This window comes from Penicillium malachiteum (genome assembly GCF_028827825.1).
Source record: "Penicillium malachiteum strain IBT 17515 chromosome Unknown utg000002l:1.0-8849297.0:1.0-8852440.0, whole genome shotgun sequence".
NCBI classification, from domain to species: Eukaryota; Fungi; Ascomycota; class Eurotiomycetes; order Eurotiales; family Aspergillaceae; genus Penicillium; species Penicillium malachiteum.
This window is the reverse complement of record NW_026643095.1, coordinates 6,171,894-6,191,930: the sequence shown is the minus strand read 5'-3', so window position 1 is coordinate 6,191,930 and position 20,037 is coordinate 6,171,894. Positions and strand designations below refer to the sequence as shown.

At 46.3% G+C, this 20,037-nt stretch overlaps 8 protein-coding genes across 8 annotated transcripts; 4 read left to right on the top strand and 4 right to left on the bottom strand.

Moving 5' to 3' along the window:
• Positions 1 to 202: 202 nt before the first annotated feature.
• N7483_005283 (Mg-dependent acid phosphatase) lies at positions 203 to 929 on the bottom strand (the record flags this gene model as incomplete). The annotated part of the gene is made up of 2 exons (XM_057088720.1): positions 203 to 653; positions 736 to 929. 2 exons carry the CDS (start codon positions 927 to 929, stop codon positions 203 to 205), a joined length of 645 nt encoding a protein of 214 aa, XP_056948549.1.
• An 821-nt stretch (positions 930 to 1,750) lies between these two features.
• N7483_005282 (SDR family NAD(P)-dependent oxidoreductase) lies at positions 1,751 to 2,829 on the top strand (the record flags this gene model as incomplete). Its single annotated transcript, XM_057088719.1, has 6 exons — positions 1,751 to 1,799; positions 1,859 to 2,219; positions 2,285 to 2,397; positions 2,454 to 2,476; positions 2,536 to 2,588; positions 2,640 to 2,829. 6 exons carry the CDS (start codon positions 1,751 to 1,753, stop codon positions 2,827 to 2,829), a joined length of 789 nt encoding a protein of 262 aa, XP_056948548.1.
• Positions 2,830 to 3,318: 489 nt separating this feature from the next.
• Positions 3,319 to 4,610, bottom strand: N7483_005281 (arsenic resistance protein; the record flags this gene model as incomplete). The annotated part of the gene is made up of 4 exons (XM_057088718.1): positions 3,319 to 3,975; positions 4,033 to 4,119; positions 4,177 to 4,319; positions 4,373 to 4,610. 4 exons carry the CDS (start codon positions 4,608 to 4,610, stop codon positions 3,319 to 3,321), a joined length of 1,125 nt encoding a protein of 374 aa, XP_056948547.1.
• Positions 4,611 to 5,164: 554 nt separating this feature from the next.
• Positions 5,165 to 5,566, top strand: N7483_005280 (arsenate reductase ArsC; the record flags this gene model as incomplete). The annotated part of the gene is made up of 1 exon (XM_057088717.1): positions 5,165 to 5,566. The coding sequence occupies one exon, from the start codon at positions 5,165 to 5,167 to the stop codon at positions 5,564 to 5,566; it is 402 nt and encodes a 133-aa protein (XP_056948546.1).
• Positions 5,567 to 5,985: 419 nt separating this feature from the next.
• N7483_005279 (uncharacterized protein) lies at positions 5,986 to 12,256 on the bottom strand (the record flags this gene model as incomplete). Its single annotated transcript, XM_057088716.1, has 11 exons — positions 5,986 to 6,859; positions 6,928 to 7,375; positions 7,440 to 7,537; positions 7,587 to 7,738; positions 7,790 to 8,365; positions 8,413 to 9,101; positions 9,158 to 9,339; positions 9,400 to 10,231; positions 10,282 to 10,480; positions 10,958 to 11,233; positions 11,303 to 12,256. The coding sequence occupies 11 exons, from the start codon at positions 12,254 to 12,256 to the stop codon at positions 5,986 to 5,988; spliced, it is 5,280 nt and encodes a 1,759-aa protein (XP_056948545.1).
• An 889-nt stretch (positions 12,257 to 13,145) lies between these two features.
• On the top strand, positions 13,146 to 13,463 carry N7483_005278 (uncharacterized protein; the record flags this gene model as incomplete). The annotated part of the gene is made up of 1 exon (XM_057088715.1): positions 13,146 to 13,463. One exon carries the CDS (start codon positions 13,146 to 13,148, stop codon positions 13,461 to 13,463), a length of 318 nt encoding a protein of 105 aa, XP_056948544.1.
• Positions 13,464 to 14,172: 709 nt separating this feature from the next.
• On the bottom strand, positions 14,173 to 16,428 carry N7483_005277 (uncharacterized protein; the record flags this gene model as incomplete). Its single annotated transcript, XM_057088714.1, has 1 exon — positions 14,173 to 16,428. One exon carries the CDS (start codon positions 16,426 to 16,428, stop codon positions 14,173 to 14,175), a length of 2,256 nt encoding a protein of 751 aa, XP_056948543.1.
• Positions 16,429 to 18,122: 1,694 nt separating this feature from the next.
• Positions 18,123 to 18,305, top strand: N7483_005276 (uncharacterized protein; the record flags this gene model as incomplete). Its single annotated transcript, XM_057088713.1, has 1 exon — positions 18,123 to 18,305. One exon carries the CDS (start codon positions 18,123 to 18,125, stop codon positions 18,303 to 18,305), a length of 183 nt encoding a protein of 60 aa, XP_056948542.1.
• Positions 18,306 to 20,037: the final 1,732 nt, after the last annotated feature.

Sequence of the window (20,037 nt, the reverse complement as noted above, 5' to 3'; positions counted from 1 at the left end):
GTAGAGGTCCCTGGATTTCAAGTTGTTGTACACATGCACTTAAGCTCAATTAGCACCAAGATCTTTATGATATGAAAGATCAAGTATTATATAAATTCTCAATATACGCCGGGTATCTATTCTAGTTGAAACAATCCATACCGCCCTTTAAATAGTCATCATGCATGTACACCCCCACAGAGGGATTTCGGGACAAGGGTATTCACTGCTCTCCATCTGCACTCTTCTGCTTAATACCATTCCTCTTCCTCCATGCCCAAACACCCCGATCAACCTCATCTCGAGTCATTCCATCTCGAACAAGACAAAACGTGACCCCCAACTCCGTTTCCACATTGCGATTCCGCGCCTCATCATCAAAGAACAACATCTCTTCATATTCAACCCCACTCGCCTGGTGAATGCGTAAGAAATGTTGTGTCTTATCAGCCGGGAAAATCTGAATAAAATCAAAGTATTCCAAGGCGCGACTAGTGCGACTATTCGCCGCAGGGTTATCCGAGAATGTTGGAATGATATGTAAGGCCTTGAGTAGATCGCGGGCTAGATCCGGGGTTTGGGTTCTTGAAGCTAGAGCCAGAGGAATCGCGCGACTCTTGCAGGCGTAGATAATGGAGGATACGGCTGGGTAGAAAGCGAAGGATTCACCCCATCTGTGACATGGATTGTTAGATAGACGGATCGGATGGAGAGAACCGTGGTTCGACGGATTCCATGCATTGGGAGCACTCTTACCGATCTACCACACGGGAATTATTGTCGCGTGGTTTCACCGGGGCGCTGACGTGTGTATCAACCCAGAAGGGCCATAGAGTGTAGTCCAGGTCAAACGCGATCAGTTTGGGTAGTGGGAGGCCATCGGTGAAAGTTTCAGGGGCGACGGAGGTTTCTTCTAGAGGTTGAGTGTTTTGTCGCTTGGCTCGTAACATGATGAAATGATCTATTCGGATCAGATAAGAAAGGCAGGATATAGGAGGTGTATAATAAATGACAGAGTGTTGATGGTAAAAGTTCGAGTTCTCAAACTTGAAGCCAAAATCGCGGGGGAGATGGGGCCTCACGTGCTTATCGATCCACTCTATAGAACAGTTAGAGACTTATAGTCATAGAATTTATATTGAAATATAATGTATAAAAAAAGACATCTGGAGACATATCAGTCTGGAAGAATAAGTATACCAACATCGGGACAAATGACTAGACATCTTCATGTCACCCAACTTATACAATAGCTCTAGGGCTCAACCTAGACGTCTGCATTGAACTAAATTCTGAATAGTACTAGTAGTGATGAGTTCTTTTAATTGAAAATAAGATTGGTGTTCAAATGTCAAGAATAATGATAAGAGGAATGATATGCTAGGGTTAATCATGATTGACTTTGGTCTGTACGAATATCAGCAGCCCATAGTTCAGACTTCGACTGTTCTTACTAGTATAATTTGAAATTTATAGTGCCATATATCCTTAGGAGAGCCATAATTAGTATTCATTTGGTCGCCAGCCTACTAAGAGTGCTCGAAAAAAGCGAACATCATGATAATGTAATGTCGCCGAGTTGCCGCAGGGGGCGATCAGATCTCTATCATGAAGCTGCACAGTGGTCACCGCTTACCTGGGCATACCTCATACTTCTGCATAATGCCACTAGTTCCTCCCCCTTCCTTTGAGATCCTTAAGCTTAGATATTTCTCCTCTTCTCTCGAATCTGTGGTCTGATTTCATAACTCCGTGTCTCAAAACCAGTAAAATGGCGTTGAGATTGAGTGGTTCTGCATTCATCACTGGCGCAGGCTCGGGTATGTCCTCAACATCATTTGATTCCGATCTCAAAACCAGATCTAACACGAGGATCTAGGAATTGGCAAGAGCACAGCCCTTGCGTTTGCCCGTCACGGTGTCACTAAGCTAGCTCTTCTGGACTTAAACCGCGACAGACTGGACGATACCCAAAAGCTTTTGAGATCGCATCATCCCGAAATCGATACAATCATACTCGAGGGTGATGCCTCAATAGAATCAACTGTTCAAAACAGCATTGAGCTCGCGGCAAGTAAATTCGAAAGAATCGACTATGCTGTCAATTGTGCGGGAATCAACGGACCTCATGTCCCCTCTCATGAATTACCGTTGAATGAATGGCAGGGAGTACTTGACACTAACCTGACTAGTGTCTGGCTATGTCAGAAGTATCTCATTAAGCAGATGCTTGGCCAGGAGTACGTTCTCTTAGAAAACACCTCTACGTGTGAATCATTGATTGGTTTCTAACATTAAATATCAGGACTCGAGGTGTTCGAGAAGGTCGCGGTTCAATAATCAATGTGTCGTCTATGTTCGGGAGGGTGTCTCCTCCAGGGGTCATACCAATCACTCCATATGCAACAACAAAGCATGGTGAGCTTTCTTATTGTAGCGCCAGCTTAGTGACAAGGCTAATACCTATCAAACAGCGATTCTTGGATTGACAAAAGCAGTACATACTATCCATTCAAACTATTCAAGAACTCAATGAAAACTAACCAGGACACATAGGATGCCAGTACATATGGTCCGCTCGGTATTCGAATCAATGCCATTTGCCCTGGGTCAGTTACAGCCCATTCTCTCCTAATCCACACAGAATTAACAAAAAGCAGCTATGTTGATACCCCAATGATTCAACCAGTCTTGCAGACTGGTATGCTGGACCCTGAATTTAAGAGCACCCCCGCAGGTAGGGTAGCGATGCCTGAAGAGATCTCAGACGCTATCATCTTCTTAGCCTCGCCGATGGCAAGCTTCATGTACGGAGTGGCACTTCCTGTGGATGGTGGATACTCATTATAGTTTAGCTAAATCCCTAGTGGTATGAGGTCTTAACTTCCAATTTCTACCGAAAACCAGAATGTATTCGGTTTCTATCGCTATGTTGAAAAAACTGCCCTTCATTCAAGTATGAAGCCTGAGCGTCTGCGTTGAGCTCACAATATTCCCTTCCTGCGTTCATTTAAAATCCTTTGATTAGATAATTCTAAGAGAGCTTTGAGAGATTCAGCCAAACTGTAGCAATAAGGATATTATTTCCTCTTCGGCTCTGACTTACCAGTCCAGCGATTGAGATTTACAGGATAAAAGAACTAGAGAGAAACATTTGCTATTGCCATGACAGGGCATATCGAAAATTTTCTAAATTAATGAAGCTATTCATACAAGTATATCGTTCTATTACATTCTATGCCTGCTTCGCGTTATCCTTCCCATCAATCTCTGTAACGCACCATTTTGTAACCAAAGAGGAATAACTCCCAGTGCTTTCAACATATAGTAAGAATCATCCTAGTCTTTCCAGCCAACTCGCTTGGCTATAAACTTGACAACATAGACAAGACCAAGAAGCACAGGTACTTCAATCAACGGGCCCACAGTAGCAGCAAGTGCTTGGTTACTGTCAACACCAAAAGTCGCGACCGCAACAGCAATAGCAAGCTCAAAGTTATTGCTGGCAGCAGTGAAACTTTGAGTTGCGGCCACCTTATACCCGAATCCAAGCTTATAAGTCACCAGGAGAGTCACGAAGAAAACAATAATGAAATAAACGACCAGTGGAGCCGCAACTCGGATCACTGATACAATCTGGTGAACAACCTGTCGGCCCTGGGATGCGAAGAGGACCAGAATTGTGAAAAGCAAACCAATTAAGGACCAAGGTCCGGCCCATTTTAAGAAGACCTGGTCATACCATCGTGGACCAGCGAGCTTTCGAAGCGTCACTCGGGTAAGGATTGCAGCACCAAGGGGAATTCCGAGGAATACTGCGACACTTTTGGCTGCAGTTGAATAGGATAGTTCAACACTGCTGCTAGAATGACTGATGACCTTGATGAAGAAGATCGCCATGGGAGCAAAGAGCACCATCTGTAGCAGTGAGTTGATAGCAACTAGGATGGCGCAATATTCACTATCGCCGCCAGCGAGTCCAGTCCAGATGAGAACCTGGAATAAATGAATTGTTAGCTTATATCGGTTGTTTTATACCGAGCTGAGACTTACCATAGCAATACATCTCGCCAATCCAACGAGAATCAAGCCTTCCCTAAGCTCAGGCTCGTCTGGTAGAAAAGCCCATGCCAATCCAAGCTATGAGATTTATTAGCCAACAGTACAGTAGGAAGTTCTACATCTTTCACATCTAACCATCAGGAAAGGAGCAATTATCCAGTTAACAAAGATACTGAATGCGATCTGAGTCCATATGGCTCGTTCCTGGAAGACCTTATGTAAGGACTCGTATCGCACTTTGCAAAGAATAGGATACATCATGACCAAAAGACCGATCGCTTTGAATGGTAAGTCAAATTCCAATGATTAGGGGAGAAGGGTCAGCAAATACCGATTGGAATAGAAACCCCGACGAATTTTCCCTTCTGAAGGGCCGGCCCTGTATTTTCCACAAAATTGCCCAGAATAATGCCGATGGCCATGGCCAGGAAGATCCAAATGGCCAAGAATCGATCAAGCCAGCCTAGGTGTTTAAAGGCAGACTGTTTTTCTGTGGAAGGATCGCGTTCATCGCTTTGTTTCTCGACATCGCTAGTAGTCGCTGTGGACTGATGATTGGTAGTAGACATGGTGTCTATGTCTGGCACCGGTGATCTTTCAGATTCCTTAGGAATCATAGCTGGAGGTAATCGGGATTTTCAAAATGTGTAGAAACTGATGGGTTTATTGGAGAATTTATTCTGATCATGCACCGCTTGGGCATTTTCTTGTAGCTGATATACATGGCAAAAGTCACGGAGTGGACCAATCACATAAAGGGAGTGACATTGTGCCCGGATTAGACCAATCAAAATCAAGCAGTGACAGGGTTTTCAAGCTTCGACCAATCAACGTGGTCGAGTGACATACTCTTCCCCACTCTATACATAAGGTATATCAACATACTGGGCGAGATCGCATCTTCAAATGTTATTTATCGAAACGAATATTCTAAATTCATTATAAATCTCTCAAGTTAATAATTTTCTAATTGTGACTCAATCTTAACCTGAGATTTGAGAAGCACCCGACTCCTCATTCCTTATTCTATCGGCTCCCTGCTACAAGTATACTGCCATTCTGCCCAGCAACACTACAGCCATCTACTCCCTACTATAACGAACACAACTCAAAAAACCGCATCATGACGGCCAAACCAAGCGTTCTATTTGTTTGCATCCATAACGCAGGCCGCTCTCAAATGGCCGCCGGATACCTCACCCACCTCGCCAGCGACAAAATAGAGGTTCGCTCTGCCGGCTCAGCTCCAGCCAACTCTCTCAATCCCATCGCCTTGGAAGCCATGCGTGAAGAAGGAATTGATCTAAGCAATCAAATACCCAAGATCCTAACCTCCGATACCGTTCAAGCTAGTGACGTTGTCATTACTATGGGTTGTGGGGATGTTTGTCCCTTCTTTGCTGGGAAGTGCTATCTTGATTGGAAACTTGAGGATCCAGCTGGACAGGATTTGAGTGCTGTCCGAGTTATTCGAGATGAAATTCGTCGGCTTGTTGAGGAACTTATCATGGAGATCTGTCCTTGATTTGGTCTTCTGCATATGAATATTCCGTTGCGACTTTGTATGAAATTTACAAGGGATGCATAATCTCTGTACTGTGCTATTAATGAACCTTGGACTCACTTCTACATCCACTTTCACAGTTCAAATCTTGAAGATATTCAGTAGCATTGATATTGAAATTCAATAAAATCCAAAGTCATTGTAATGGAACCCTCAGGCAACATTGCAGGAACCCCGTGGGACATGAAAAATAGTAGAATCGATGATAGTCAGCTATCGTAATTCATGCCTTGAGCCTGATCAGGCGGTAGTTCGGTGTCAGAAAGTATGATGCGAACAATAAAATTGTAATGAATTCCCTGATCCCCACACATTCACTCGTCAGTAGAAATAGATCGAACTTCCCTCCTCTCATTAGCAGTAATCCATAAGCCGGCTCGTCAGTAGAAGTCGATAACGTCCTTGAATTCTTCGAGTAAAAGTCGATCCACATCTTCCCATTCAGGAGATCCTTCTGACTCAATCAGACCATGCGTTTCATGCATCTCATCATCTGCATTGAATGCAGAGAGAATCTCCGGGGTTGCGCATCGGTCAACTTTCTTCTGTGGCGGGACAAGTGATTCATCTGGGGGTCCTGCCTTCCGTTTCAAATTTGGAGAATTGTCATATGGTGTGGTCAGAGACATACTGAGTACAGTACTGCTGGTATTCTCTGGACTGGTGAAGATGTCCTCTCCGGGAATCCAGGTACCCGTGGCGCCTGTATCATTTGGCGTCAGCGAGAATTGAGAATTCATTGGTGAGTTTTCGACACTCTGTGCTGTCTCCAGTGAAGTTCTGTAGGCCTTAGGCTTAAGTGGAGATTTTTCCGATGTAAGGTCAACAATGTCCATGTCCATCGGGTCATGATCAATTCCGGAGAAGTCAAATTGAGGGGGCGGTCGAAAATCAGGCTCGACGTTGAAAAGATCCGACGTGGATGGGAAGTCACTAAAATCATCGTACTCGTGGTCACTGGAAAGCATTTTCGAGATACTCTGAGAGACTTTGTTCTTGCTGGAGGACATTCCTGCGCTTTTGTTCTTGACGGCACCGGGCTTGTTCAGGTCCTTGCCTCTAATGGATGTTGTTGGAAAATTTCTCTCGGTGAATTCTGGCCTATCTGGAAGCTTTCCTTTCTGTTTCTCACTGAGCGTGCTATCCCTCTTGGTGATAGTTGCGGACAAGGTCAATTGATTCAACCCGCTAGGTTTCTGGGATGGTGGCGGGGCTCGCTTTTTGCCAACCTTTGGTGGCTTCTCCAGGCCTGTTCTGCAGCACATATGTTTGCAGCTAGAGAGTTAGCAGGGGGTTTCCCTACACTTTGGAGAGCCATGTACCTTGTTTTGTCCTTGCACCTGTGGTTGCATGCCCAGTTCCCATTGGCAAGTCGAATGGGTTCATTCCCATCAGTTTGCTCTCCCATATCAATCGTCCACGTGTCAGCTGATGTCTTCTGAATTTTTGATGGAGGCGGAGGAGTCGGGGTGCTATCGATCGAGAGCCAGTCAATCTCGTCAATCTGGGAATCCGCAGTCATTGGTTTCTGTTTTGGGCTTTCCTGGCGTTTATCAGCTATCAAAAAGTCATCGAGTCCTAAATCGTCTCCATCAAACGCATCGAAGTCATCAAAGTCATCCTGACGCTTCCTTTTCGTAATTTGTTTGGAGGACTGAGATGGAGCCAAAGGAGGTTTGTTGGAGTTCCCCGGGTTGGAAATTCCACTGGGCTTGAATGGGAAGCTAGAAGCCATTTTCGGTCTTATCTCAGCCTGTCTCGCTGTCCCAGCTATGTTTGATCAATGTTAAAAATGGACGCTAATGAGACATTGAAAGGGGTACCATAGACCTACCGATATCATCGCACATAGTATGACACACGATGTACTGATCAGCACTCTTTAGGTCGGTAGTGAGGGCTATCTCCAAACTGGTCTGAAGCTTGCTTGCACTAGACATCTCTCAGCTTAAATGATCAATAGCAAACAAGGGGAAATCACCTGATACGCCGGAAGTCAACTAATCGGCCATCTGATGTCTCTGTCAAGCAGCAAATATGGACAGGGCGCCGCTGGAAAAATGTTGGAGTTTTATCATTCATGAAAGCCACTTCAACTCTGAAATTGATCTTGACAGAGCCATTCTTGGCTTCCTGGCATCTAAGTCAATAACAGGAATCATATTTCATTTGATAGTGACAAACCTTTCCAGTCATCTTCACCGCGATGCGCAGTTTGGGAAGCTCCTTCAAGCGAGAAAGCAACTTCGTTCCAAATGGAGGATTCTTACTAAGAATCATCTCTATCTCATGGGGCTCTGCTGATTCCAAAGATTCAATGTCTGTGATTTCAGCCGCGACCAGTTTTCGAACAGCTACGACCCCAACTTGCTCAAGCTGCTTCATTTGAAGTGGGGAGTCATCCCAAACTCTTGCGCCGAAGCTTCGTGCTAGCTCCAATGCATTCAGCGTGGAAACAGACTCACCACGTGCAATCATGCAATCAATCACACATCGGATAATTCTGTTCACATGGGCAAAGACCATACTCTTGTCTTGCTGAAGGGAGAACTTGTGTTTCTGGAATTGATCTCCAGTTGGAAATTCTATTGCCCCCAATTCGGATTGAAGGAGCAAGGAGATCTTATGGCATGGAAGTGCGATATCGACCTTGATTGGAAATCGAATACCCTGGTCCCGATTGATCTCCTTGTAGAGTGACTTCTCGCCTGCTTTGAATCGAATCTCTCGGAATTCATCCGCTTGGACAATCACATCGAGCTACACTAGTTAGCAAAGAACCTCTTTGGATTGGAAAAAGAGCTGACAATTTGCGAGATGGTAGCGTTGTCCTTCAAACCAAGCAAGATCTTCATCGTGTCAAACCGAATGTAATATCGAGCCATGGCATCACCAAATTCTGTTGAGTGAAACCGTTCATTTTCTACCAGTCCACACGATCTCAGGAGTTGGATATCCTTCTCACAAATCTGGCGGAGTAGCTCGTCTTCATCCTCTTCGCTGGCACCTTCCTTGAGTTTGTAGTAAGTTGGGTTTCGGCGCAGCCTCACAAATAGGAAAGTTCCCGCAAGCCACTTGGTAGCTGTTTCAAGATTGGTAACATTGCCTAGTCCAATCTCTGCATTGAGATGATCAATGAGATTTAGATGGAGACAGCTCTCGAGACTCTCTGTTCCCGAGACCAGCCTTTCGTAGTGGCCTACCCGATCCTTTCTTGTAAGAATGACTGCAACAGCGCTGTCATCAAATTGCGGTCGCCCGGCACGTCCAAGCATTTGCATCATCTCAAGATCAGAGTACTCCTTGCAGCCACCATCCTGCCAACCAACAGTATTCTTGATGATGACGAGGTGGCATGGTAGGTTCACACCGACCGCTAGGGTTGAAGTGCAACATATCACGTTGATGTGACCCTCCAGGAACCCTTTTTCAACAGCATGTCGGTCACCGGGACCAAGACCTGCATGGTGGAATGCAACTCCAGCGGAGATGGTAGCTACATACTACCATGTCAGCATAGTGTCAAATTCAAGGTGTACTAGATACACTCACTGCTCAAATCCTCGTTATGTACCTCAATCCGTCTGTTGGGCCCTTTCCAGAGTCTGCCAGGCGGATTTGTCATGTTCCACAGACGAGCGAGTTCTTTTGCTGTGGAAGCAGAAGAATTCCTAGTGCAGCAGAATATCATCATGGGCTTTTGACATGAATGTTTTTCAATGACCTTGGTCAGCCTGAATGATATTAGTTAGTATGTTCTTAATCGCCACAGGAAACAATCGATCAACACGTACTTGGATCCGCAGACCTTATCAAAGGCGAAATCATTCAAAGTTGACTGATATCCATACACAAATTTCTGCAGCTTGACCGGGCGGAAATCTTCTCCGAAGTGTTCTCGATGTGCAGGGGCATGCTGGTTCGTCGCATCCTTGCCGAGCCATGTAGCAATATCCTCCGAGTTGGGGACAGTTGCGCTCAAGGCAATGAAACGCACATTAGAGCCGATATTCTTCATTCGAGAGACCACAGCTTCAAGTGTCGCACCTCGAGTCTCTTTGAGTATATGCACTTCGTCAATAAGGAAGAGCTTCACCAGTTGCATCAAACGCATATGATCTTTCCACTTGCGGGTCATGCTATCCCATTTCTCGGGAGTTGTTATGATGATCTGACTGCTTTGCACGCTTCGCAACTGTGTGTTATCTGTATCTCCTGTCAATTCTGCGCATTTGAGCTTCAGGGCTGCGAATTTGGTGTTCCAGTCTCGGAATCTTTCGGAGCATAGTGACTTGGTAGGAGCTTGATACACGACTTTGAATCTTTCGTCTTTCAGTACGTTGAGGAGTCTGCAGATTGCCAACTCCATGATCACTGTCTTGCCACTGCCTGTTGGTGCAGATAGTACAAGATTGTCATTGGTGTTATATGCTGGATGAAAGCATTTGGACTGGACTGCATTGAACAATGGAAATGAGAACAATTGTCGATATTGATCTGGGAGCTCATCCACGGATACGAGAGCAACCCCTCGGATGGATATTGGAATGTTCTCAAAGAGCGGGATAGGTGGTGGGGGAGGACGACGAGGGGGAGTGCTGCTGTTCTGTGCCAGCAGTTGGAGGTCTTGTGGTAGCTATCAGCATATGTGGATTTCATGCAAAGGTGACACTGACCGAAGTCATCTAATTGAGCACTTTCATCTTGAGGCTCATCATTAGGTGGATTTGATCGAGAAAATGAATTAGATAAGTATGTTTGCTGGGAGCCATCGATAAACTTCCGATCAATAGTTCCCGGAGCACTGCTTTGGGATGAACTAAAGAATCTGCTTTCAACTCGACGGCGCTTCGGGGAAGGCTGGAAGGAACTAGACTGAGGCAATTGATTACGTCGCATCTTGACGTGTATTCGAGGATTAGAAATCAGGATAGAAGAAATGGCGAATTTTGGAAGTAGAAAGTAGAACAAAGTATATCGACGTTGTGGGAATCCTGGGCACGTGCTTCACATTAACTACCACCCCATCTCGACAACTTGAAATTCAATGGAAAAGAAAAGGATAGGCGGATTTGGGTATATGAAGTATCTCATTTCTTCGTATATATGCAAACATTGATCAAAACATTCTCGTATAACACACGCTCGCAAGCAAGCAAACCGCCTTAAAGCACAAGGACGGAAATGATACAAAGCCGGGGGCCATTCAAGTCACAGACTAAATAGCATCTATCAGGTATCCAAAGTCATCATTACCGTTAACAGTCATCGGAAGAAACCCAGTTTAATCGTGGTAAGGCTCATGGTCCGTCTCCGAAATTACTCTTTCTCAAAGTAGTTACTTCCACTTACGTTGCGATTGGAGCTAACGCGTGTGTGGCCTGGGTTTGGAGAGGTGGGCCGTGACGAAGACATGCCATCTGATAAGAACGGGGTAGTGGGGAGCTTGATAGAGAACTCATTAGGAGAACCATCAGCTGGGGATACATCGTCGGGGGTTCTATCCTTCTCGTAGTTATCGACTCGAATAGGAGGTGGACGGACACCACCCTTGGCCTTAACGGAGTTGAACCTCGGATTGCCGTAGTAATGGGTGGCTACTAGTACAATTGCAGATCCGAGCAAGAACTAGATTAAACAAGTCAGTGTCACTGGGACTTCACGCAAGAATAATGCTGGAATTTGGAGGCTACATACGGTTGGAGTGAGTTCAAATTCAAAGAACCAGACACTCCCGATGATACCCAGAATAGTAGTAGCCGTTGTTGCGATGCAACTGGGGTCTCTCTGTGTATGACGAGCCGAAAAGGTAAAAATGATACCACCTAAAGCCTGCATGGCAATAGTCGACCAAACTATCCAGTTATAACCCTGAAAGAAGCCATCATTCGATACTTTTTCACCATCCTGGAAGCCAACTCCAATAAAGAGAGCAGGGAAGATGGAGTAAATTGCCAACTGCACGTTTCGCACCCACATAGAAGTGTGCTGCGAGCTGTCGCGGAGAACCCTCTCAAAAAATACACCGCCAAAGCCCGAGGCAAGGGCAGCACCGATGATTGCGAGCAGGCCAGCCGTCGCATCAAGATGGGGATCAGCAGTCAAGATATCCTCTTCGATTCCCTCATATGTAGCAGAGCGTTTGTGCAACCCACTCGCACGACCCCTTGCAGCCTTCCATTCTTCCAAAGAACGAGGGAAATGCAGCGACGTAGTCTCGTCGTTCAAATTCAAATGCTCGGTATTGGCATCGGGGATTTGAATCAAAGCCACACCAATTACCAATAGCAGAAGCAAACCCCACTTACGTGGGGCAATGCTTCGCTGGAGGACCACTGGACCAAAGATCGCTGTCATCAAAAATTGCAACTGAAGTGTGACCTGGAATGTCGCTGCCCGCATGTTGGATAGAGCAACGTATTGGAGGGAGTTGGAAAGGACGCCGAGGCCGGCGGGGATAGCCAGCTTCCAGCTGTCGCCGGAAAAGACAGCGCTTGTGAGGGAGAAAAAGAGGGACGTAGCGGGCATGGAAGGGGGTGCAGTCTTAGAGACGTCATAGAGGGCCATTGTAAGGGAAATAGCCAACTTGACCACTTCGTTTAAGACAACCGCGGTGGATGTGAGGTATCGCTTTCCACCAGCAGGTGGCATGACTCGAGAATAGTGGGAGAGCTATGGGCGTGAAAGAAAGTGTTTGTTAGTCATGGCTGCTCGTTGGGATCATACGGGGGGGCCACAAGGAGGGGCTCACCAACACAAACGCAGTCGACTGCGCGGTCACCTAGGAATAGAAAAACAAACATGTCAGTAATTTGTCGTAGACTGATGCGATCGATCCTTAGAAATCTCCTTACCAAGATCCATGGCACGTTTTGCGATGTCGCTTGTAGCCATGACGGCTGGCGTTGTGTGCGATGATCCCCCATTGTTGGTTAGGTGGAATTATGATGGTGCGCCCCTGGAATTGTTTCTCCCGCAGAGGTAAACACGGGGACAGGGGAAAGGAGTGTGTTTTAGAAGTAGGGTACAATGGGAAGGAGTGTAGGGAACGACTAGAAGTCTGGAAACCAAAATCCCGATTTGCGGGTTTTCTCGCACTTCCGCACACCTTGGGGCTAAGGCAGGGGAGACCCGGCGATCTTCTTCAATGGCGCCCAGCGGCAGGACTTCGGCTGGCGATCGCGGACGGAGCTCCGTGCGAAGGTGGCTGGGATCGAAAGAAGAGGCTGCAGGCTAAGTTTGCCTTTAATCAAACCTGTTCAAATCAAGTGGATTCGAATTTTTTTAACAAATCTCAAGTTTGTGGTCTTTGCAACGGAGAAAAAGAGAGATGTAATTGAACATGAATCCGGGGTAAGGAACAACGGAGTTTAAAGTGAGGAACGGCGGTGTGGATCACGGTAATCAGTCACGGGTCCAGACTCTTTCTTGGGCATCAAATCAACTTGGGAGAATCCAGATTTTCATGGATACTTTTTTATTCTCCCATGTTTCTTGTCGTATCCACGAATGAGATGGTGTTTTAGGTACTCTTAAGCCTATGGTCCAAGCTGCATATGTCCAAGGGACAACAGCTGCATCGCCTGACGTCAAAGCCCACCTTGGAACGTCAGATCGTCCTTTCGTGGCCCCTCTTATCCTCTACTCTCAGTACATGCACAACGATATGCAGTGGAATGAGGCAATATACCCATCTCGATTTCCTGATGTTGGTGCAGATCGATTGCGTGTGCGATCCAGTCGGGACTTGGCTTTCCAGCCACCAAATTGGTTCGCTGCACGTCAGCCACGCCGATTAGGGCTGACTTCGTACCGCCTTGGACTACGTGAGCAGTGGGGACAGATCTGCACGATGTAAAATGTTGAGATATGACCCGTATGAAAAGGCTTGACCATGCTTATTGAGGCGTGGATAAGGCCTATTGGTGTTCATCTTGATGACTGTAGTATGTGAGGGATCAAAGCGTAGAATTTTCCCGCTCTACATGGGTGGCTGCGGAGTAAACAGTGTACTTTGTGACCATAATCAACACTGATGGATCAAGTACTGTGCTACTCTATCGACAGGAAAAGAGACTTAAGTTTGGATCAAGTTGACATTCAATAGGATATTCAATTGTCCCATAACGAGCTCTAATAATACAGATAGCCTCCGACATGCAAGAAAACATAGGAAAGGGTATATTGTGTCCCACGAAAGGGGGAAAACAAAAGGGGGAAAAGTTAAGGAAATTAGTATGCGGGATAAAATGATTGGAATCATTCTCGTAACACAAGATGCTTGAAAAAGCACAACGCATGGCAATGACCGCAAAATGCACAAGTAGTCTGACAAGAAAACACAGTTCGAAGAGTGAGAAGGATCCAGTTGGAACCAATAGACCGAAGATGGTAATGCAAGGAATGGCAGAAAGTAAATGACGGGCCAATGAAAATTTCTGCGACCAGCTGCGGCATAGGAAAAAAAGAGTCGGAGGTGCACTCCGTAGATGTACAAGCAGGCGCACGAGGAGGAGAGGTAGGAGAAATAATGCAGTTCGAGAGATAATGTAAGGGGGATACGCCATTTAATGCACAGCAGCCACGCTAGTCCGATCGTGGTTCCAATCAAAGTCAAAGGACCAAAGTGGAAGGTCGTGTTTGCGCGGTGGCTCATCGTTCAGCATAATAGCTTCGCTGCTGTCGGTACGACGTCGGGTATGCTGTTTCTGATCCTCCGGAATGGCAGGAGGAGGACCACGTGGGGGTGGCTTAGGAGAAGGGAGAGGCGAGAAGCGGTGGATGGGGAGTGTCGGTGTGAGCGGCGAGGCACCGCTAGTAGAAGGGGATGGGAGGGAATCTGAGTAGCCACTACCGCCAGTCTTCTGTTCACTATCAGAACTCGAACTCTGCGAAGGAGAACCGCTCTTGTGTTTGTGTAAGGCACCTTGATCAGACCGTTGAGGGAACGGCGGGAAGGCAGCGCTAAGGCGCAAGAAAGAGGTATCAGATCCGCAGAATGAATCCCGCGAAGGGACTGATAACACTGAATTTCGATCGGGCTCCGTGGCCGTATTGTAGTTGAAGATACTGGGGGTAATCTTGCCCTTTCGCTGGCGCATTGCCTCCAACAGATCCTGTTCTTGTCGAGTTACCGCAATGACTCGGCTTCGGCGATTCATTTCCTTCAAGTCCTTCAGCTCTCGAGGAGTGCGCCGAGGTGGTTGCGGTAATTGATCCAAGATGTCTGGCTCGCTAATGATAGGTACTCCACTTGATCGTCGGGATTGAGTAGTCCGGCGAGTCGTTGTAGATGACTTGCTCGTTGATGACATGGAAGGATTAGAGACGTGCTGCCGGCTAAGCTGCCTCTGGGGAATCTTTTGAGATCCACGGCTACTACTGCCGATAGATGATGATCGATCTACTTTTCTCAACATTTGCGCAGTGGCAGCATGGGCGGTCGATGCAGTATAGATCTCAGCATCAAACTCGTCGTATGTGGCCACGCTATCACGGAACTTTCTGTTCGGGAGACGAGTATCCGTCGGAGTTGATTTTTCATCCTCGGTCTCATCATCTGATGAGGAGAGGCAAAGAACGCTAGTGTTCTGCAAGTCTTTATTCTGCAGAGTACTCTTGCTGCTCTTCTTGGTAACAGAGCCCTTGGTACCCTGCGAGCTGCGCCTGCCAGTGTCCTTTTGTCGCCAGGTTTGTTCTGGAGGACTCGTGATTTGAGAAGCAGGTTGAGACTTGGATTTGGGACTCAAATACACATCTCTGCTCTGTCGCTGCGGATCAGCGGGACTCTGACCTCGCCGCGTGTTGCTGCTGGTCTCCGAGGGCCGTCGTTGATCTGTCTGCAATTGTTCACGACTTGCAGTGTACATAGTACTGGAGTGACTAAGAACTGAACGTCTTGCAGCATATCTATCCAAAGCGAGGTCGATCTCACTTGTCCCAACGGTACGTTCGAACGGACGATCAAGGAAGTCGCTATCTTTCGATTCCGGAATAGACAGCAGATCTGATCGATCCATGTGCGGCTTTGGAGCTTCGCTGTGAACCATAGATGTCCGCACCGGGAGAGGATCGCCAAATCTTCGCGCAGTTGATGTGCTAGTCTTGCTACTTTTGCTCGTTCTGTCTCGAGTCTGGGTGGGATAATCTGACACCACTGTAGAAACTGGGGAAGGCGAGCTCGTCATGCGCTGAGGGGATAAAAGGGGCGGTGCCTGATTTCTAGGCTTAGGAAAGAGAATAGACAAATCAATGCGAGGCGGACGCATCTTTCGCTTCGATTCTTTTGGGGGACTCTGCGATTGCTTGAATGTCACATGGGGATCGATGCCGAGCTTGTTGCTAACTCTGGGTTGTAGTCCTTGTGGGGAGTTCGATTTCGATTCCTTGGAGGTAAAATAGGAGAATAGCGTAGAAGAGGATCCCGATTGATGAATTCTCTTTGAAGGTTTAGGAAGAGGCGGAGTAGGATCGTGAGAGAGATATTCATGGCCCAGTAGAGGCGATGAAGCCCTGACACGGAGATTCTGAGGCGGGATCATCCTGTCGCTTTGGATCGCATTAGGGAATGGAACAAATCCCGTACTTTGTCTGGTGCTATTATTATCAGGCGTTCGAAGGCTTGACCGGCGGGATTTTGAGTGCTTCTGTGACTCCATCTGAGCCTGGTTGTGGATGGGCAAATCGGTACCCAGAATGCGCTGCGCTTTGGAGGTCCTGCGATCCACGAAGGTCGCATCTTCTTGGTTCATTGCGTCGGACCGTAGATTACGACTCGATGTTCGTAGCGGTACATGCACTTGAGCTTGGTCTCGAGGGGCCATGGCGAATAATAAGGGTAAGGATTCAATTCCTCGGCGTGAATATGAAGGTGGTTGTCGGGGTCCAATGCAACTAAGAATAGATTTCGAGAATAATGTTTGGACCCTGGTAAATGTGAAAGAAAGGAAGGTCTCTTTTTCTCCTTTGAAATTGAACCTAATGTACCACTGAGTTAGTCACCGGGACATTGAGCTCTCGTAGCCGTTCAAAGCCGTGGTACGGGACATGGAACCCGGGGACTCCACCACGTACCAGTGTGCGTGTCCAATCCAAGTTTTTTATTTGGCGATGGTTTTTCTTTGCTTCTTTCCAAGGGATGTTGACAAGCCCGTGAGAGATCGTAAGTGCCAAGCAGAAAAAAAGAAACGAGTGCGGGGAGTCAGTAAGTTTAAAAAGTATCCTCAACTCCGTAGTGGACGGAGTATCCTAGAAGATCGTATGGACCTCTCTCAGTCCTAAAAGGGGGGCGATGCTCCACCTGTCTTTGGAATTTAGTGGAGGTTTTATTTTGTGGATAAAATTTTTTTTATTGTATTTTTTGGATTTCATTTTAATATTTTGATAATAATTTAAAAGAAAAAAAAGGGGGAGAAATTGGGATTTCTTCCCGCTTGGACCAAGTTCTAAACAAGTACGGAGTTAAAGGGGGAGGAATTGGGGAATGATCATTGGATCTTGGAGAGTACAAAGTACATATTTCTCATATGACATTTTGAATCTGATGATTTGAATATGAAGTTTGACATGTTTTCTTTTCTATCTTATTCTATACATAGATTTACTCCGTACATGTGCAGGGATGTCGTACATTGGTGTGATCTGATGTGATATGATGAGTCTACAGGTGGCACTGTGCACTGTGGCACTTTTTCAGGGGGGCAATTGAGGACAAGGCCGCTAATAATGATAGTTATAATTATCATAATCTTATTCTGAAAGGGAAAAGAAAAAGAAAATCACCTTAAGAGATCGACATCTCAGCTCCTCCATTGTGAACCCAATAGAGCAAGTATCGACAGGCACTAACGAGACCAGTCCTCGGTTCCATTCCTGTCGCACGGTTCGAGTCCCGATGAAAGGGAAATAGTGTCTATCTTAGAGAACTCCGGAGATTGCAATGGTTCATCCTGGTCAATCCTATCCTATCAATGATAGTTTTTTTGTTGTTGTCATGATAACTATGTGCAACTAAAATCCTCGCTTATAGGAAAGAAACCTTGGAAATGCATAGAATAACCTTAAACCCTCCGATAACCTTGAGAGAAAAACACGTGCCCACGAGGGATAATGACCACGGGTAGGTCAAGGTTAAGGTCACGGTTAAGTCACGGTTGCCCACATAAACCATTTGAGCAGGTTGGAGTTTCCGTAAAGGGTAATATGTGTATCACAAAGAACATTTGAACCTTGGAAACATCTTCTCTTTGTGTTACTCAGATCGAATCGAAATCATCTTCCGAGGAAAAACTTGAATTTTTCTCTGCACATGTGCACTCCATATTCCGTACTAGGCAACCACATCTATCAAATTGTGGCAGACACTATTCACCATCCCAAAGTGACGACAACATGTGAAGCTCCACCCGCAAGCGCCCCGTGCATTGCATGGAGTATTTTAGAAACCTGATTCCCTGTATTCCAGACTCGGTATAGAGCATCGCCTCAACTCTGGATCCGATGGAGAATATCGGCCGCTATGGCCGTCGATTCGCGTGATTCGCGTGTTGCACTTCGATCGGTGATGGACCCAGTTCCCAGTCCGTCGGGGCCGGTCATTTCGATCGCAACTCCCCTAGCCGCCCGAATCGAGAGCCACAATGACAAATTATTGATGTCACGTATGTCTATTGCCTCTCTTGGCTCTGGTGCCGGGTGGTGAAAGGTAATGATCGGCCTCCCCTAGTTATATTCCCATCACAACGCGTCCACAAGCTTGGTCTTGGTGTGATGAAACTCAAATCGTTCTACACTCCGTTAGGGAGAACTGGAGCGGCACACAGCCCGCTTTCCACGAGGCCCAGTCTTGACGGAGAACGTGGGCGTTTCCCAAAGGCTCTCTAGGTTGGGTCTAAGGCAGGTACAAGTGGAGGATTCCGTTAAAACGTTCAAATTCAATTGCTTAGGGTTTGACAGGTTGTCATGTCTTAGAATTCATATCAGTTTTTCCATTTTTTGAGGTTTTTCACTCAAAACCCGGCAATTCTTGAAGACCCTGGATGACTTAAACTTCTCTATGTACTTTTATTCGGGTTTTGATTCATGGGTGTCTGGCCCTTTCACGCAACCCCCCCTACGTGTGTCACTAGGGACCCTTTTCCGTTCGTGCTCTAGTCCGTGTCCATCTACTCCGATCCGAGCAAATCATACCGATCGATGGAGATCTAGCTTGCCGGACAGCTCCGTTCAAGCCCCCTTGTGCCGTGTCCAAGGACCCACAGGTGTGCGAAGCCGCAGTGACACACTCACACACTCCCCAGAATGTTAATTTTAATCGAGTCTTTCCTGCCGCTAACCGTCCTATTGGTTCCTCTCAGTCTAAAGCTGATAGCATCTGCGTAATGCTTTTTAGTCTAAATTTGTCGATAGAATAGGGGGTAAAATTAGCGAATGAAATTCCATCCTCTACGTAGTACGGATTAAATTTTCAGAGAACATTTGAACCCAATTGACAAGGTTTTGACAGATGAATCTTCTTGCAACGTTTATCAGGTTTACCCCGCGAGCATCGAAATTATTTTCCCTATTTGCCGACTATTGAACCCAAATGAATGGTTTGACAGGTGGTGGGAACTCCTTTTTATTTCCCATCCCTGCCAAACCACTGGTTGGGGACGACTAGCGTCAAATGGTCCCTCAATAGTTCATCACCAATATCAATGCGCAGGTTGTCCACAATGCATGCAATAGTTGCCTGTTTTTCCCATGGCTCTAGTTTCATGATCTAGCTAATGATTTTCGGTGGATTTTGTAGATCATGCGCTCATCATCCGAAGCTTTCTTCATGGCTTGATCCGGAGTACGGAGTTTGGAGCCTGAGGTACTGATCCCAGTGGACTGGATGGAGCACGGAGTACCTCGTGCTCTATACCCCGTGCCTCCATGTGTTCTCCGTACTCCGTAGTTGGGTCTTCATGGTATAACCTTAGAATGCGGACTTCCGACAATGTTGCTTTCCATCATTGTAGAATCCTGATTTCGGGTTTTGCATTTTTTTTTCTTTAATCGATCGAACGATGAAGAAAAGAAAGAAGAAAATAGAAATTGCCCATTGCACCAGCCACTGAATCACTTATTTGATTTAAGCTCTTCTAATAGGTTGTTCGGAGTAAGCTTCAGAGTATTAGCAGGGGCTGGTTAGTGCGTTTCAAGAATTGTGATCTGTAAAGTGATCTGTAAAGTTGACTCCATAGCGGCAGATCATCCGCATTTATACGAAACCAAAAAATGAGGCTTCTCGGAGCATTCCGAGATTTACCACTCCCCTGGGTACGATGGATCAAAAAAAAAAGAAAAGAGCAAACAAAGAAAGAGTCATCTGGAGCCTTATAATTTGTCAAATAAAGGCAGGGATGTCGTGTGCCCCCACCGCTAAAGCATTTTTTGAAATAAAT